This window comes from Mesoplodon bidens (assembly GCF_964165515.1).
Source record: "Mesoplodon bidens genome assembly, chromosome: 13".
Lineage (NCBI taxonomy): Eukaryota > Metazoa > Chordata > Mammalia > Artiodactyla > Ziphiidae > Mesoplodon > Mesoplodon bidens.
In genome coordinates this window covers 11,530,742-11,549,284 of record NC_138169.1, presented here as the reverse complement: position 1 = coordinate 11,549,284, position 18,543 = coordinate 11,530,742, and the positions used below count along the sequence as shown (strand labels likewise).

The 18,543-nt window shown below is 45.5% G+C and overlaps 2 protein-coding genes across 3 annotated transcripts in view; one reads left to right on the top strand and one right to left on the bottom strand.

The window, feature by feature from the left end:
• Positions 1–5,676, bottom strand: part of TAOK3 (TAO kinase 3) — a 189,672-nt gene extending 183,996 nt beyond the window's left edge. For both annotated transcript variants that reach the window (XM_081253404.1, XM_081253403.1), the window contains exon 1: positions 5,410–5,676. The gene's annotated coding sequence lies outside the window, so the exon portion shown is untranslated. The remainder of the gene's footprint in view (positions 1–5,409) is intronic.
• Positions 5,677–9,274: 3,598 nt separating this feature from the next.
• Positions 9,275–18,543, top strand: part of SUDS3 (SDS3 homolog, SIN3A corepressor complex component) — a 41,525-nt gene continuing 32,256 nt past the window's right edge. Inside the window, exons 1-5 of the mRNA XM_081251623.1 lie at positions 9,275–9,579; positions 11,833–11,902; positions 14,492–14,547; positions 16,374–16,445; positions 18,088–18,107. Coding sequence (XP_081107749.1) covers positions 9,438–9,579; positions 11,833–11,902; positions 14,492–14,547; positions 16,374–16,445; positions 18,088–18,107 — 360 coding nt within the window. The 5' untranslated portion in view covers positions 9,275–9,437. The remainder of the gene's footprint in view (positions 9,580–11,832; positions 11,903–14,491; positions 14,548–16,373; positions 16,446–18,087; positions 18,108–18,543) is intronic.

Below are 18,543 nucleotides of genomic sequence, written 5' to 3'. Positions count from 1 at the left end.
AAGGGAACCCTCTTACACTGTTGGTGGGAATGTAAATTGATATAGCCACTACGGAGAACAGTATGGAGGCTCCTTAAAAAACTAAAGATAGAATTACCATATAATCCAGCAAGCCCACTTTTGGGCATGTACCCAGAGAAAACCATAATTCAAAAAGACACATGCACCACAATGTTCATTGCAGCACTATTTACAATAGCTAGGTCATGGAAGCAACCTAAATGCCCATCGACAGACGAATGGATACAGAAGATGTGGTACATATATACAATGGAATATTACTCAGCCATAAAAAGGAACGAAATTGGGTTATTTGTTGAGATGTGGATGGATCTAGAGACTGTCATACAGAGTGAAGTCAGAAAGAGAAAAACCAATATCGTATGTTAACGCATGTATTTGGAACCTAGAAAAATGGTACAGATGAACCAGTTTGCAGGGCAGAAATTGAGACACAGATGTAGAGAACAAACGTATGGACACCAAGGGGGGAAAGTGGTGGGGGGTGGGAGTGGGGGTGTGATGAATTGGGCAATTGGGATTGACATGTATACACTGATGTGTATAAAAGTGATGACTAATAAGAACCTACTGTATAAAAAATAAAATAAAATTCTGAAAAAAAGAAACTAAATGTGATCATAAATATAATTAACTAATTTGCTGATTATTAATTCATTCACTCATTCAGTTCACATCTAGTGAGCATCCTTCATACTCTGTGCCTGGTACTATACTTGGCGTGGGGATGCAAAGATGATCGAGACCATCTCTAACCTCAAAGTGCTCACAAATTTGTGAAAGACAAACACATGTAAACAGGGAACTGGTATACAATGACAGAAGAGAAATTTTCACAAGAGACAAGGGACGCATAAAGGTACTTCGTGAAGCACAATGTAATTTTGTATCTCTGCTATTAAGCCTTGACCTAGATCAGCTAAAAACTATATTTATGTGGTTTTGGGAAATATTTGTGTATTTACACACAAAGCCTTCAAGAAGTAAATGCTAACGTTTACAGTAGAATGGAAAATTGGCCATGAACTCCAATTCTGTTTTGTGTGCCTGCTCCCAAGACTAATGAGGTTATTAGTTTATTTAAGAGAGCATTCTTCCTTGATTAGTGCCATCTATTGTAATGGGTAAATAAAATGTATTTGAATTGTCATAAGCCTTGATTGCTATGGACCAAAGCCAGTGTTATTAGACAGAAAGCGACACATATAAAAATAAATACTGCACAGGGTCCTAGTTTGATTTGGAAATAAAAGGTTATCCCATTATCCATCAAAAATAGTGGAAGGAAGTAAAATTGAAGTCTTCCAATGAGTACTTCGATAATTGACTAAAATAATAAGCATAACAAATATGGGGTTGATTTTGCTATCCATATTTTCACTGAGGCCAGGGGTGAGGTGAAAGGGCCCCAAACATTAGACACCAGCATGTCAATTCCTAGGGTTAGGAGCTAAAGTCACATGGGCCACATGGGAGTAGGTTTTGCTAGGTGTAAAATGTTTATTCCAAGGCATGTTCCTTTTCTCACTCACTCTGGGGGTGATAAATGTGTATTTGTGAGGCAGACCATGGTTAGGAGTAGATCTGTGTTAAATCAAAAAACTGACCCCTATGTCATTCTGTTGTAAAATAGAAATAATTTACAAAGACTTTAAATATACTCCAATGTCTCTAACAAATCTCAGGTCAGGCAGAAAAAAATGCATTAGGTTGACTTATAAAGTATTTAGGTAACTTTAACAACATGTACCTGGAATGATAAAATTTATCAATTTAATTCCTACTATCATAAAAATTCTGAATACTTGTTTTTAACTTGGTTGCCCATAGCTTGTAAATGAGTTACATCACGTTTTGGCCCATAAATTCAACACATCTAATCCATAATTAGTTAGACATTAATTTTTTTTTTACTAAGGTCAATCTGAATTTAAGAATAGTAACAGAGACCTCCCTGGTGGTGCAGTGGTTGAGAGTCCGCCTACCGATGCAGGGGACACGGGTTCGTGCCCCGGTCTGGGAAGATCCCACATGCCACGGAGCGGCTGGGCCCATGAGCCATGGCCGCTGAGCCTACGTGTCCAGAGCCTGTGCTCCGCAGCGGGAGAGTCCACAGCAGTGAGAGGCCGGCGTACCGCAAAAAAATCCAAAAAAGAATAGTAACAAACTTTTAATGTATCCTCACAAATGACAAAGTAACCAATTAAATGGATGTTATAATTAAATAATCACAAAACTAAACTGTACATTATCCCATAACTCAAAATTACTAGTTCAAAACTATCCTCTCTGATTGACGGGAATCTCTCACTGAAGATTGAAAAGAAGTCTTCTCTTAGGACAGTCACAAAGCACTTTTCGATGGAAGCTTTCCCTCTGTCTGTCTGTCAGTGTGCTTTCTTTTTAGCAGGAGGGAAGAAACAAAGACTGGAAGAAAAGACTATAAAGGAAAGATGCTTTTAATGGCTCTAAAATAAACTCTAAATAAATAGGCTCTAAAGTAAAAGTACCAATAGTTAGTTTTCATTCATTTTCCCATATCACTGAAACCAACAAGTATGAACACGGATCAGCAATGAGAACTTTTACTCAGATTGGCTTAAACATTAAACCACTTTGGATATCAAGGTAGACTCTGAGATTACAATGGTTTGACTGTATATGACTCAAGTGGTAAAGAAAGTATAAAGCGGGTTATTGTATTTACTGGGCACTACTTGCATCCTGCTAAACTAAGACTAAGGATGGTTTAAGAACTCTACACCAGAAAGAACCTGCATTCTCTGGTGGCTATAACCGCTCATATGGAAGTGTAAGGCTCCTTCTTATTAACCTCTTCTTTTGATTATATTTTTCAATGGAAAAGAAAGAGTTAAAATGAGCATAGGTGTAACTAATTTACATATTAATAGCTTCTCAAAGTGTAGTTTTATTGTGTGAAACAAATGAAAATAAATTCCCACAGAATTCCTACCCTCCTAACCTAAGCCCCCCACCCCCTGTCCCTGGGAATAGTTACTATAGACCCTTCCTATCACTAAAAACTCTATTACAATGACACTTTTCATTTGCACCAGACAGAAATGAGCTAACAAGCATGATGCAAGAGCTTATCTGCTCAAACATTTAAACATTCCTATTACTTTGCAGAATTACTGTTACTGAGATTCCCAATCCTTCCAAAGACCATTTCCTACGTTACACGTCCTACATAATGAATACATGCCCCTTGTAAATAACCCTCTTGAGTTAACTGACCTTACTTTTACTTAAATTCTACCTACAGTTCTGGAAAATAAATTTAATATAAAAGAAGTTACACTTCTTTTACATCTTAAATATATTTTATTTTATATCTCATATTTTAAATTTGTATTTGTGTATTTACTGTTGTTCCCCTCACCTCCATAACTTCTGTTTCTTAGGGGAGGACGTCTAGTTGGTGGAATTTTCATAACCACACCAAGCTCCATGCTCTCTGAAACCATATAAAAACTGTTCTGCATCAGGTAATATCAAATAAGAATCCTCAAGTGACACATCCCCTCTACTTATTATCACCCTGATATAAGATGTCTTCAGTAATTTTTGTCTTGGATTTAAAAGGCAGTTCTTTGTAAGCCTTCTACATTATGTCTTTGGGAAACAGTACAGCATTCCTTTCTTCCTCTTAGTTGCCCATTACTGAACATGGGCAAAGGCTTCCAATAAGACATTATTCTAAACCTGAAACAAAGAAGATATCTAAATAACTGCAAAATGATAGAGTAATTACATTCCCTAGTATTTCCCCCAAACCATCATTTTCTAAGTCTGCTTCTATGAAAAAGAAGCTCGTCGCAAAGATACGGGGTGAGGAGAAGCAACACACAGAGAAAAAGAGGTTAAAACATTCAAATGCAAAACTGCTGGGTGCAACCATAACAAAGCGTGTGCATTCAAGAGAACATTCGAGAGGTAGTCGGGGCGGTATTAACATATTCTAAGTACTCCAAACAACTAGCCTGGTCATTAATTTAATTTTCATATCCGTCAAAGTAGGACGTTGCCCCCCAGTTCGCACCCCCTATCGCTTTCCACTATTCGTTTCAGCATTTTAATAGACACACACTTGCCTCCCACCAGCGCGTACGGTGTCCGGTTTAAATAGGCTTAATTATCTCTATCCTTAGCTTGTCCTGGAATTATGTCTAAAACTCAGTCCTGGTAGCTTTTCGAATTAGAAATCTAATTGGAAAGTGCTGTTAGTTTGGCGACTCCAAAACCTCTTTTCAAAATTTAGTTTGATCTTCCAACTATCTTTCCAACACATCAAAGATAAACAGTCCAACTTAGTATATAGTTCCTTTGAGTCTGCACTGTAAACACTGATACGGACGTGCTGCCGAACGTGAAAAAGTTTCTGAGCTCCCTGCTGAGCCGAAGTGAAAAAGACAGGGTCTATCAAAATAAACAGCCTAATTAATCCAAAACCTGCATCTCCAAAAGGGTCCCTTTCCCTTTCCACTTGGTTTGTGGTGAGTTAAAGAAGCCCTCTCCAACTTTTTACATCCCGATGAAGTTATCGAGGTCAGGAAGCCCCTCACTTTCAAGGCATCCAAGCCCAACTCGGAGAAACAAACGGGAAGCCGGGGGGCCAGTGAGAAGAAGTCCCCAGCCCCTCGCTCCTGCCCTTTCCAAGATCCCCGCGCTTCGGCCAGACCCTCCAGCCTGCGCGTTCTCCTAGAAGATGTCTCATTACATAATCCCCTTTCCTTAGAGTCACCCACAGAGTCACGGGGGCTCAGGCGGTCCCCCGTCTCCCACTCCGCCCTTAGGAAGCTCGGCTGAGTGCACCCGGGGAGAGGCGGCCGGCTGTCCCGACTCGCCCGGCGCCGCGACCCGGACCCAAGCCCCCTCTCCTCACCCACGCGGGGCGGGGCCGCGCCTCCACCGCACGACCCCCGGGTCCCCGCTCAGACCCGGGTCCCCAGCCCCCAGGGGGTCCCCCGTCACAGTCGCTGTTCCAGCCCCTCTCGGGGTCCCCCAACACACCTGCTGTCCCAAGCCCTCTCGGGGTCCCCTTGCCGCTAAGAGCCGCTGTCCTTGCCCATTTCAGGGTCCCCTCCCTTGAGAAGCACTGTCCTGGCTCCTCTGGGGGTGCCCCTTCAGACCCACTGTTCCAGCACTTCTGGGGGTCCCCTCCCTTCACACCCGCTCTGTCCAAAGTCCTCTCGGGGTCCCCCTCTCAGACCCGCGGGGCCGGCCCCTCTGGGGATCTCTCCACAGTCCAGACTGTCAAACCCACTCCCGGAACTCCCCTCACTCGGGTCCTCGCCGGCCCCACTGCGCCCTGGGTCCCCTCGCCCCGACTCACTCTGTCACCTCCCCGCGCCCCGGTGTTCTCACCTCAGACCTGCTGTCACCACTCCGGGCCCGGCGTCGCCGCCGCCGCTTCCTCTCCCACACTTGTTACCGAGTCGCTCTTCTGCCGCTTGTTCCCCGGTGGATCCCCGGGTCCAGTCGTTGAGTGTCGGGTCCGGCCGCGCGGAACCTCCGCCCGCGGTCTACGCGTCGGGTCCCACTCTCTCACGCAGGTCCCCACAGCCGCCGCCGCCACCACCGGGAGCCACACGGACCCTCCCGCGGCCGCCGCTGCTGCTGTCCGAGGTGCGGCTCCTGCCAGGGGTGGCCAATCGCACCCGATTGCGCCGAGCGCGCTCCGCCCCGCCGTCCCAGCCCGCCCGCCCCCTGCCCCCGACCACGCCCCCAGCCAGGCTCCGATAGGCTCTCTACTGACCTTCCCTGATCGCAGGGCGCAGACCTGGGGCCGGATATAGGTACTTGATTGGAGGTGCCTGGGAAGCCGAGCTGTCGATGGCGCCCGAAGATTGGCGAAGTTGAAGGTGGGCGGTGCGGGACGGGGCAGGGTTTCCTCAGATGCGGAAGAGCTTGCAACTTCAGTTACCCACTGGCCGCCTCGGGTGCGGTCTGCCTTGTTTGTGCTGAGTTGGGGTCAAAGTTCATGGCACTCTTCACTGAGCCTTTACTTTTCTTGGGAGACTCCCAGAGGCTGAGGCCCTTTGGGACTCCCTGGGACCACCATGTTAGAGCCTTTGAGGCCCCCATTCCCCCGTTAGACCTGGCACAGCTTTCTAAGTAATTCTGCCATAAATTAATAATGGCATTTATTTACTCAGGACTTGTAAATTTCCTGGATTTAAAGTCTTTTATATCTTTGGCAAGGGAGTTGCCCTTACTTGCACTGCCTTCAACAGACGTTAGTTTGATGCTGTTGGGGGAAAAAAATCTATATACTAGATGCATACTTAGCACAATTAGGCATTCAACACTGACGGGGCACATTTTGATAGGTACAAGGACAAAGCTTAAGAAATACTCACTTTGTGGGTTATGATAATCATTTTGACAAGTAGGAACAGGAACTGTGTGGTAGGGGAACCCTTGTTAGCTTTAGCAAGGCTTCAGTAAGCCTGTTCAGCATATTCTTTTTCAGGGCCACAGGAGATGATTTTAATGATTTTGTGGGAACTAATGGCCAAAGTATAATGAACTTTGACCCAAGTGCAACTCGTGATAACCAGAGACCCATCTTGACCCAAGCTGCAAGATGGAGGTTGCCAGGGGTGAAAGTGCCCGGTGTTACCTCAGAGCCATTCTTTATATATTTTTTGTAAAACTGGATATGTTGATTAAATCAATACTGGAAACTGAAAACTGCTACCTTCACCCCTAAATCCTAAAGTTTATGAACTTTGTGAAGACATTGTTTCACTTCAGGAACACAGTGTGTTCCTAAGCATTGTCAGATGTATACAGGACTTAGCTCTTAGAAAACTTTCCATCATTAACTCTTTTTTGTTTTAACTCCTGCTAACAAAATTTGTGTTCTAAACACTATTCATGTTTTTCCTAGTGTTTTAAAATCATACCCATTCCAATTAAGATGCTCCCCTTTAAGATTTGAGTGTTAGGGTATGTAGAGAGGGCCTGTAGAAGAGTGCTGGCAGTACTTCCTCTAAAATGAATTTGGATGTAGATGTCTCCCGAGCGATGTGACTGAGTGCCATTTTGGGAAGGGATGTAGAGAGATTTCAAGGTGGTAAAAAGGGAACTTGGCTTTAAGGGAACTTGATTTTTACAGACTGTCCAAAATCATATTAGACAACTATAAAAGTTGGGTAAGACTACAGTCATGAGAGAATTTTTTTGACTAGGTACTCCTCCTTTACTGAGTGTTTATGCTACCAGTTGCAACATGGACAGAAGAAATGGGGTAGATTATCACAACGCAAGTATTCAGTTCTGTCTAGTCATATAAAAAAATGCATGATCATTAACGTATGTTATTTGCAGCCAAGAAGACAAAATGTGGGACTTCCCTGGTGGCGCAGTGGATAAGACTCCACGCTCACAATGGAGGGGGCCCGGGTTTGATCCCTAGTCAGGGAACTAGATCCCACGTGCATGCTGCAACTAAGAGTTCACATGCCACAACTAAGGAGTCCATGTGCTGCAACTAAGACCCTGTGCAACCAAATAAATAAATAAATATTTTTTAAAAAGAAGACAAAATGTAAGCAAGATAAAAATGCCAGTGTCTTGAAAGAAAACCAATTAGCGATGATATCAACTCTTTTTAAAAAAATTCGATAAATCATTGTATTGATGAACTCTAATTTTTAAAATGTTGGTGCTTGGTTTGGTCTATGATTATTGCTATTGATGGAAATGCAAGTTGGTCAATTACAAATAATTTAGATGTGACCTAACAGCATAAAGAAAGAAAATGACTTCATCCTTTGGACAAGAGACAGCTTTGAAATTCTAGTTTAAATGTTGACAGTGGACCTACAGGGAGTCATGAGAATGCCTCTTATTTAGCATTGCAGCATTCCATTCTGAAAATTCTTGAGTTTTGTTGGGAGGAAGAATCCCTCACAAGTACAGGCAAGATTTTAATTACAACAAGGTAGAAAATAAGAAATGTTAAAATAAATGGGATGAGAATATATTTTTTCACTTTGAGGAGACTCTGTGGGGGCCAATTCAGAGATAAATTTGGTCATAAAGGATCTGAGAATCAGAATACTGGGTTCCAGTCTGGCTTTTACATCTGTGTTCAAGTTTACTGCTTGTACGTTACTTTTTTTTTTCTATGGAGACTTGGGTGCAACGTAAAGAGTAGGGTTACTTTGGACAAACCATTAACCATCTCTGGGCCCTTTTATGCCTTTTCTTGCTACACACACCAAGACAAAGGACATCCTCAATTTGTTCATTAAGCAAAGCTTATAACACCGTGTCCCCTTCTACTCAGAGATAATCACACAAATTAATTCATGCAGATATTCAACTCTCTTGTTTTCCAAGTTACCAGCTAGCACCTTCCTTTCCTGAGCCTAATTAACTTTCTGCAGGCATATGTTCCACTTGCTCAGTTGAGAGTTGGTTAGCAAGTTATTGGATTGGGGAAAACCACCTTTTAAAAAATTTATATTCTGAGAAATATGAGGCAGCTGTACTGTAGAGGACCTGGGTCTGAGAGTCTAAACAAGGCAGCCTGGACGCTTTTTTTTTTTTTTTTTTTTAAGGCAATTGACAGCTCTTTTCTTATCTGTAAAATCGGTATAACACCGTATTGAACAAACCTACACAAAAAGAAAGGTCTCCCACCGACTGGGAAAATACAGTTTTGCTGACCCCAAGATGGAATATTAGCATCCTCGTTTTTATTTTAGTTCTTAATAAAGCGCTAATCAGTCGGGGGGGAGCCACGCTCCTTTTCTTCGGGATGATCACGCGAACTCTAAATGTCTAGGTTTCCCGACCTATAAATGGGATGGTTCATGCCGTTCACCTGTTTAAATTAAAGAGACCACCTCCACCTGCCAAGAGCCCTTCAAATCTTCTGCCTCCCAAGTTCCTAAAAAAAAAAAAAAAAAAAAAAAAAAAAAAAGTCTTTAGTTTTGGCTCCAGGCGGCGCCTAGCGGCTGTTTTCGTAAGTGGCCTCTGAGCTTCGGGGGTCCTTGCCGCGGTTGGGCCTACCCAAGGATTTGCCTAACTCCAGAGAGCCTGTCTCCGCCTTTCTCCACTACCCGTTGAGGATTTTAAAGACGGCGATGAAGGAGATGGGGTTAAGACGAAGGGGGCGTCAGGCGGCCTCTCCACTCCCTCTAGGATAGCGAAGTCAGGCGGTCCTCGGGCAGCTCCCGACCCGGAAGTCGCCGCCGGCGCGAGGCCCCCGTTGCCGAGAGCGAGCGCGCGGGGCGGAGCTTGGCGAAGACAGGGAAGGGATAGCCGGGGCTCCGGCTCTTCGAGTTGGCTGCTCCTTCGGGCGCTGCTACGCGGACGTGAAGTCCGCAGGGCGGGTGGCCCTATCCTGGGTGGCACGCTCAGCTGCGGGCCGAGGCGACATGAGTGCTGCGGGGCTGTTAGCTCCAGCTCCGGCCCCGGCTGGCGCGCCGCCGGCTCCGGAGTACTACCCCGAGGAAGACGAAGAGCTGGAGAGCGCCGAGGACGACGAGCGCAGCTGCCGGGGCCGCGAGTCGGACGAAGGTACGTTTTCCCGCGGGCCGGGCAACCCCGGGCGGGGATGGGGCTGCCTGGGAGAGGGGCGGGGCGACCTCTGGGGTTTGGGGGCGGCTGAAGGGGCCGCCGGGAGGAGCGCGGCTCCCGGAAGTTATCCCGACAGGTGCTGTGGAAGACGAAGCCCTGAGGACGTTGTATTCCTACAGTTATGCGGAGAAGGGCCTTAAGAAGCTGTGCTCAGAGCTGTAGGTCCCTTTAAGATTCTGCCCCTCTTCCCTCAGCTGTCTCTAAACCTCAGGTCTTCACTGGTTGGAATGAGAAAGCCATTCATTGGGTCCACGGAGTACTCCTCTCTTTTTAGTTCCTGAGAGGCTCAGGGCAAAGCCCGGTTTAGCTTTCTAGTTACACAAGGTGCCTCTCTCCCCCTACCCCGGGGAAATGCTTAAGTCAGCCCTACTTTGGGCAGTGCGGGACAGGTTGGTTAAAAGTACGAGACCTGGAACCAGGCAAATCGAATTAGGTGTAAATTTGGCTCACTGAACCCAGCTTAATATTAGACAATTTATAATACTTAGGTTTCCGAGCCCCAGTTTCCCCAACTGCAGTGAGGCTGTCAGTAGTACCTACTTCCTAGCGTAGGTGCGAGGATAAAATGAGATACAGGCGTAAAGCACGTGGCTTGGTCCTTGGTCGAATACTCAGTTTTCAACATTGGGGAAACAGGCACAGGGTCGGGGTGGGGCGGGAGATAGGGATTTGCTTAATGGTCCTCAGGTGTTGTGTTTTCAGTTCCATACTCTTTACATTATGATTACTGCCTCTGAGAGCCTGGCTTTTCAAACTGGGCTTTATAAGCTTGGTAAGTTTGAGGAACACTGTGGAGTGGAGGAAGGAGCTGGCTGCAGGAGGAGAAAGATGAGGAAACACGAAAGGGCAAGAGAGAAGAAAGAGGAGATAAAAAGAGACGAACGTATGGGTGAACAAAATAGGGCCGTGGAGCAAAAGCTAGACCAGCTGTTTGGAATCAGGAGTATGTTTTATTCATCTCAGTTCCCCAAGTGCCAAGTACTGTGGCTGGCTGGCACGTGACTGCTCTGGGTAGGCTTCTTCACTGGAGGAGGGGAAAGGTAGGTGGAGGATTGAGTCTGCAACAACCTTTAAAAAGTCAGCTGTATGTGAAGATACAAAATTGAAGAAACTAATTACAATCTGGTTAAACTACATTTGAAGACAAGGCTTAACCAGAGAATTTGAATGTGAATCACTTGTACTGCTTTTAATGCCCACAAGGGGGAGCAGTGAAGCAAAAATTGATTTTTGTTTCCCCCCGTCAAGTAGGGCTGTTGAAGTTAGGTAGACACTCCAGCCGTTTGCTTATTCTAAAAACAGTGTTTACGTAGAGAATGGACTTGAGGACACGGGGAGGGGGAAGGGTAAGCTGGGACGAAGTGAGAGAGTGGCATGGACATATACACACGACCAGATGTAAAACAGATAGCTGGTGGGAAGCAGCCGCATAGCACAGGGAGATCAGCTCAGTGCTTTGTGACCACCTAGAGGAGTGGGATAGGGAGGGTGGGAGGGAGACGCAAGAGGGAGGGGATATGGGGATATATGTATATGTATAGCTGATTCACTTTGTTATACAGCAGAAACTAACACAACATTGTAAAGCAGTTATACTCCAATAAAGATGTTAAAAAATTAAAAAGAATGTTTAAAGTGTTCTGAAACAGTTTCTGTTTGATCTTCTTGTCTTGTTCCCTCTCCCTTTGAAAATATTTCAGTTATTAGAGTTCCTTTAGTTGTTTTGGATTCTCCTTTGTATATATGTATATATGATGTAAAATCTTTTAGGGGTTCAAACTGTTATTTACCAGAAGAGAATGTACATATTAGGTTGCTTTGGAGTAGTGAGCAGGGCTTGCTGCCTGTAGTTTTCCAGTCTTAACACCCACATATCCTTTAACTGAACTGCCAGCGTTGTTTCTGCTGAAGTCGCAGCCTTGACTGTGACCACCTGTGTCTGATGCACTCTGTTCTCTGGCTGCACTTCAGATAAAGGCAGGCTCTTTGGATAAATGTGGCTGTGTACAAGTTGTAAATGGCGTTTTCTTCTCTGAAGTAATTGGATGTAATATTTTTCATTGATGGCTTCACGCAGGCCTGCATTGAGTAGAAATTCATTTTATAGAAGTTTGTGAAGTGTCACTGTGTCAGGTGATACCAACTCTACGAATTACAATTTCAACAAATCTTCTTCCCTGATTTTTTACACAGACACTGAGGATGCTAGCGAAACTGACCTGGCAAAGCATGATGAAGAAGACTATGTAGAGATGAAGGAACAGTGAGTATGGTTTTTACATTTCTTCTTTGGAATACAGGATCGACAAGCGCATCTTTAATAGTGATTTCGTATGAATGGTTTTCACGTAGTGCTTCCAAAGACCATGCATATGTGTGCAATTTCCCCCCTTTAAATTTGTCACATTTAATCACTCTTCCTGTGATAAGAATCTTTTGAGGGAAAGCTAGAAAGAACCTGGAGGGAAATGTTCCCAGGAAATAAGGCCATGTAACAGGAGAGAACCCTTGCCTTTTTTTTTTTTTCTCAATGTGAAGACCACTGCCCAGAGCGGGCACAGCTCCTTGGTTCTCGGTGGGCGTGAGCCCACCGAGCACTGACTACAAGCTGGACGGCGATGCCCGGAGAGCTCAGGGAGACGAGGATTGGAGAGCAGGGCTCCTGACTCCTCCAGCGCCCTTTCCCCTTACCCGCATCCACACCCAAGCCTCCAGCAGAGCTACACCTCAGAGAAACTAAAACCACTCCCTCTGATCGGAAACTTATGGGCAAGACAGTATAACAGAGATCTGATAAGTATTTGTGGAATGTATTTTGAGGATCTTGATTCGGTTTTTTAAATTCTTTACCATCAAACTGGATGATCCACATCCCTTTCCTTATAGAATGTTTTCCATATACACGAATGTTTTGTGACCATCCTCTGGATTCTGTCATCCTTTTCAAGCTTTGGAATCCAAAGGGGAAGCTCAGCTAGATCTGACCAGTGCCAAATAAAGGATTGCTTTAATAATTGATGGCATTTTTCTCACAGCTTCAGCCCTAAAACTGTGCTGGCTTTTTATTTTACTCGTACTCTCTCCAGGCTTCTTACTGACTTACCTGGACCCATTTGAGATGTATTTTTACATACCTATTTTTCCAAATCTGAATTTTGTTGTTTACTTCTTCTTCTTTTTTTTTTTTCTTTTTTTTTTTTTTTTTTTGCAGTACGCGGGCCTCTCACTGTTGTGGCCTCTCCCGTTGCGGAGCACAGGCTCCGGATGCGCAGGCTCAGCGGCCATGGCTCACGGGCCCAGCCGCTCCATGGCATGTGGGATCTTCCCAGACTAGGGCACGAACCCGTGTCCCCTGCATCGGCAGGCGGACTCTCAACCACTGTGCCACCAGGGAAGCCCTGTTGTTTACCTCTTGAATCTGTTAATACTCTCTTTCAAAGACCAACTAAGAATTCAAAGGCGTAGTCTGGCACACTCACTGTGGTGGAAAATTAAATATGGAAAATTAAACACCATTTCCCCCCTCTGGGCAGTGGTCTTCACGTTAAAAAAAAAAATTAAATATTGGGTTCCAAATATTGACTTCTTGTGTGCAGCTTACCCTTTCCCTCTCCTATACTTGGTGTGTTTAAGTGAACGTACCCCTTAATATTTGATGGTGTAGAAAATAATTTTGATTAAAACTGAATGCCCTTTGTGATTCAAGATGAGCATTGAAAGCATCAGCATTCTCCCTAAAAGAATCAGGCCTGGAGACTTCCCTGGCGGTCCAGTGGTTAAGACTCCAGTCTTCCAATGTAGGGGACGCAGGTTCCATCCCTTGTCAGGGAAATAAGATCCCACATGCTGCACAGCGCAGCCAAAACAAAAAACAAAAAAGGCCTTCCGTGTAATTCTCAGATTCTGCCTACTCTTCCTCAGCCTGTAGACAGGCAGGTTGTGTTTGCAGCCCTTACTGGAGTAATCGAGAGGCTGTCGTGCCTGTTACCTGTTGGACGGGTTGCAAGTCCCGTTTCTGTCACTGTGAAATTGGGGATGTTTTTCTGGTAGAAGCAAAAATATTGCTGAAATGTGGCTGACGTGTGAAATCCACCATTCAGACAGACTTACCAGGCTATATAATTGCCTGTAATCGATTCAGCGTGAGTGGGGAGAAAACATGCCAGGTTCTTTTGCTTTGTGTGTACTGTGTGTTCTTATCCCACTGGGGCTGCAAATAAATCCTGCATTTTAACTTTTGTTACTGAATTGCTGGCATTTCTCTGATCATAAAAGAGGAGTGTCGTTTAAAAATGACGTGAAGGTTTATTAACTTAGTGCTTACGCAGCAGTGCTATCTGTATAGAAAAATGTGCTGGAGGCGTAGTCTTACTCCTTTGGAACTTATGATCTGATTGTGGAGCTGATAAGAGAGCTGCTTTTAACGCTTTTTACGTTTTCATGTGTATGTCACGCTTCTGAATCCCCAAGAAAATGGCATCACACTTCCAATCTTTCTGTGTGTGTTCTTGCCTAACTGTGTTTATCATTGTCATTTATTTGTTTAAACTTGCATGTCTTCGTATTTGTAGATTTTAGACTGATTCTCTAAAGGTGAGAGAACACCGGAGAATCTACAAAGCTGGGATACCATTCAAACCACAGAATCCTTGTCCCTTTCTGATCCCTTTAGCTGTGGGCACATTTTAAACCACCAGCAGACTTCAGGTTTCTCTCTCCCTAAGGGACATTAATGACACTTCCATAAAAGCCCAGGTAATTTCTGCATGTAGATTATTATTGAATTGGGTATTGGATGTTTTTGTCTCTGAGTGTGGCTTTCCTTTCCTTTTTTTTTTTTTTTTTTTTACAGGATGTATCAGGATAAACTGGCTTCTCTCAAGAGACAGTTGCAACAACTGCAAGAAGGTTGGTGTGTGATTTCATCCTTCTTTTCTAAACATACTTCCTCATATCACACACCTTTGAGATCTGTGTATTTCACTTCTCAGTGAAGTGGGAGTGATTTAAAATTTGGTCTGGCTGATTTTAGCAGTCAGTAAAGTGGCAATTTTCAGACTTTTTTGAAATCTCAGTTAAGGCTTTCTGCAGAGCAAGAACTGGAAGCCGCCGTGCCTAAAGCTGGCTGTTTTTAGGAGAGATGCTCTTACCAAGGATAAATGTAATTGTACTGTTCTTTCTAAACGGAATGCTGACGAGCTGTGGGTCTATCTCACTGTGTTTTCTCTTTTTACTTTGTAAACTGCAAGTGGGTTGTGTCTTGTTGAAGGCCGTTTGCTGCCGGAGGCAGTTCAGCACTGGGTAAAGAGCACAGGCTCTCCATTCCTTCAAGGCGGGCTTGAATCCCACCTGCACTGCTTTCTAGAAATTTGACCTTGGGCACTTCACTGTCTCTTGCTTAATTTGTCTTCTAATCTGTGAAATGAAGAAAGTAGAGGCAGGTGAGATTGTGTGTGAGGGGCGACCAGCACCGCCGGGCAGCCGGTGACAGCCCAGCGTCGGTGGCTGCTGTCAGTAGCTCTTCGGCTTGCTTCTGTGGGGTCCCTGGCACTGAAACTGCTTCCCCATGAGGTACTTCCATTGCTTGGAGCAGCCCATCTTATACTGATTTCTCCTTCATAGTGAAACATGTTCCCGTGACTTGTGATCACACACCTTTGTTTTAGTTTTTCTTCCCATGGTAATGGAAGTATTGCCAGAGAAAGAAGTACGTCCCACTCTAGCAGGTCTGTCAGGTGTGCCCGGCAGGGTTGAGTGGGGGATTTTGAAAAAGATGCCATTAATATAGCCCACTGGGGACTTCCCTGGTGGCGCAGTGGTTAAGAATCCGCCTGCCAATGCAGGGGACGTGGGGTCGAGCCCTGGTCCGGGAAGATCCCACGTGCCGCAGAGCAGCTAAGCCCGTGTGCCACAACTACTGAGCCTGCACTCTAGATCCCACGAGCCACAACTACTGAGCCTGTGCTCCACAACAAGAGAAGCCACCGCAACGCGAAACCTGCGCACCACAATGAAGAGTAGTTCCTGCTCGCCTCAACTAGAGAAAGCCCGCGCACAGCAACGAAGACCCAACGCAGCCAAAAATAAATTAATTAATTAATAATAAAAAATATGTATATATAGCCCACTGAAGCATTGTCATCCGAAAACACTTCCCACGCTAATTGGGACCCTCATTATTAGCTGCTCAGGGAAGAGCCATTTGGTCAGATGCTGTACTGAGTTTTCCAGTAATGTCACTGGCCACACACGACTATTTAAATTTAATTAAATAAAATTAACAGTTCAGTTCCTGGCTTGCACTAGCCCCATTTCCCGTGCTCATAGCCACATGTGACTTGGGGCTGTCATACTGGACAGGGCAAAATAGACCATTTCCACCGTTGCACAGCAAGTTCTACTAGATGGCATTGGTCTAGACCTTACTGAAGGAGAGTGAGCTTTTTCCAGGAAAGGGAGGCCCACAGACCGAAACTGGAGCAGCCAGTGATGAGAGTCATTGGTGGGTGGGTGCAGCTTTCTTCTTCTACTCACTTGCTAGAGAGTCTTAAAGCCACTGGTTGGGGTTTCTGCTCTGCATCTTGCTTGGGAACCAAGTTACCTCTACTCACGGGTGCCTTTCCATGGTGTGTGTTTTACTCTAATGTTATTTAAAACATTCACTGTCGGTGCTTGAATACCAAAATGTAGAGCAGTTTGATCTTCATAATAACTATTTTGTAAATCTCCATCAGGTACGTTACAGGAATATCAGAAGAGGATGAAAAAGCTCGACCAGCAGTACAGAGAGAGGCTGCGCAACGCAGGTGAGGCCCGCTCTTAACTGGATCAAATTTTCCTCCTTTGGCTGATCATCGACTGGGACGTAACATGGCCAGAAGAGCCATTCTCTAAAACGTGTTTCAGCTATCCCATTGTGGGGCGAGTCTTGGGGAAGAGAGACTCCAAAGCTGCACGTGTGTAGGACTGTTCATCTTCTTCCCCATGAGCGGCCTCAGGCTGCTTGTCCTTTCACTTTCTGATCCATTGACTTTCCAGCTTTCTGTTTCCTTCAGTGAGTAGATGCCCATGTCCATCAAGGCACAGAAAAGGAGCTGCAGGGTAGGGGGTGCCGGGAAGGTAGGCGATAGAGCTGCTGTGGCGACCCAGCACCCCTCTCCCCGCCCCACTCTAAGTTCCTGAGGCATCTCGTCAGGCATCTTTAAAATCCTCAGCCTTCTTCCTGGAGCCCCCTTTCAGCGGGGAAAGTGGGTGGTGCTGTGGAGGCTGAGGTCCCAGGTTGAGGGCTTCCTCCCATCCCTTAAGGGTTTAAGCCTTTTAGCACGCCTCTGCTCTTGGAGCCTCAGTTTCCCCATTTGGAGACAGCGCTGCTCATATCTCGTGGAACTGGTTTGAGTTGTAAGGAGGGAAAGAAAATTGATGTGAGCCATTTCCCTTAAGCGAGAACTGCAGGGTGAGTGTTGATTTGTCTTCCTGAATTCTACTCTCAATCCTGTGCTCTGTGTCTTTCATAAACATCCCCGCCACCCCTGCCCCCAGGTGAAAATGCAGAGGGGCTCCTGAATCAGTCACACCTTGAGCTTCAAAAAGCACATTCCGTGCGGAGCTGATCCGCCTGCTCTTGTTGTGTCTGGCGTCTGGCTGCTTTGAAACAGCCGCCACCAGCTCCGAGTGCTACGTGTCGCTTGACTTGCTGGTGCAGAAGTGAAGTCTCCAAATGGCGCAGACTTCAGATATCTGGCCCGTTCACGCGGGTACTGCAGCAGTCAGGAGTGAGGGTGTTGGGCTGGGTGCACTTGGGCTCGTGTGCCTCACACTTCCCGGTGCCAAGGTGATGAGGATTTCTGGGGGTTAGAAAATAGTGAGTGGCCGTTCCGTTTTCCTCAATTTTCTCATTCAACAGTTGATGGATGTCTAGATTCTTCATCTCGAGTTCTTGAAACTCTCAAGATTTTATGTGTGACTGTGCATATGTGCTCTTTTATGGGGGGATGGATCCATAGGATCCTTCGGGTCTGCAAAGGAGGCCGTGGTCAGATGGGAACAGCACCCCCTGGAGTTGCCGCTCCACCAATAGTCTTTGTGGACCGTTTGCCGCAGCTCAGATGTCACCCAGAAAAGAAGCTGTGGACCTGTTTGGTTCCACATGCTCAGTGTGCACAGGACCTCTGGCTCGTACTGATTTCGCCAGGGCAGTGTGGTTCCTGTTCGCTTTCACCCTTGGGCAGCGCTGCCAGAGCGCGTTCTGTTCAGGGTCAGATTTTAACTAGACACGCATGCTTCTCGCATCCTACCCCTTCACATATATCAACAGCTTACTGACGGAAACGTTTTCTCCTTGCAGCATGTTTTCAGAAAGCAATTACTGCTTCTAAATGAATCCTAACGTCACTGTCTAGAAAGGTGGCATAGCCTGGTGAATCTAATTGCATGTTTTATCTCTTTCAGAACTCTTCCTCCAGCTGGAAGTAAGTACCACGGGTCTTCTGTGCTTGCAGGCTCATCCTGAGACTGGAATCTTGCTCTCCCAATCGATCCGATGGCCTTTCCTTCCATTACCACGTAGACAGCTGGGAAGCCCCCCGGAAGCCTCCGTCAGTGTTCTGTTTGACTGAAGGACATTTGGTCTCAGTTCAGAAATTCCATCTATTCGTTTGTTGGTTGGGCAGCTTCTGCTTATCACAGAGGGGTCAGGGGATACTCACACTTGACCACTTTCTTGTCGACGCTTATCTTACGTTAAAGCCATTTGGGAGTATGTCTGAATTACAGTGGCCTAATAGTTTGTTATATTGGTCCTCAAAGCAGCCTGGTCTCTGAATTGGCTCCGTTTTACAGCTGAAACCCTGGTTGGGTTGGAAAGATGGATGAAGATCTTTCACTCAGCAGACGTCTGAGTGCTGG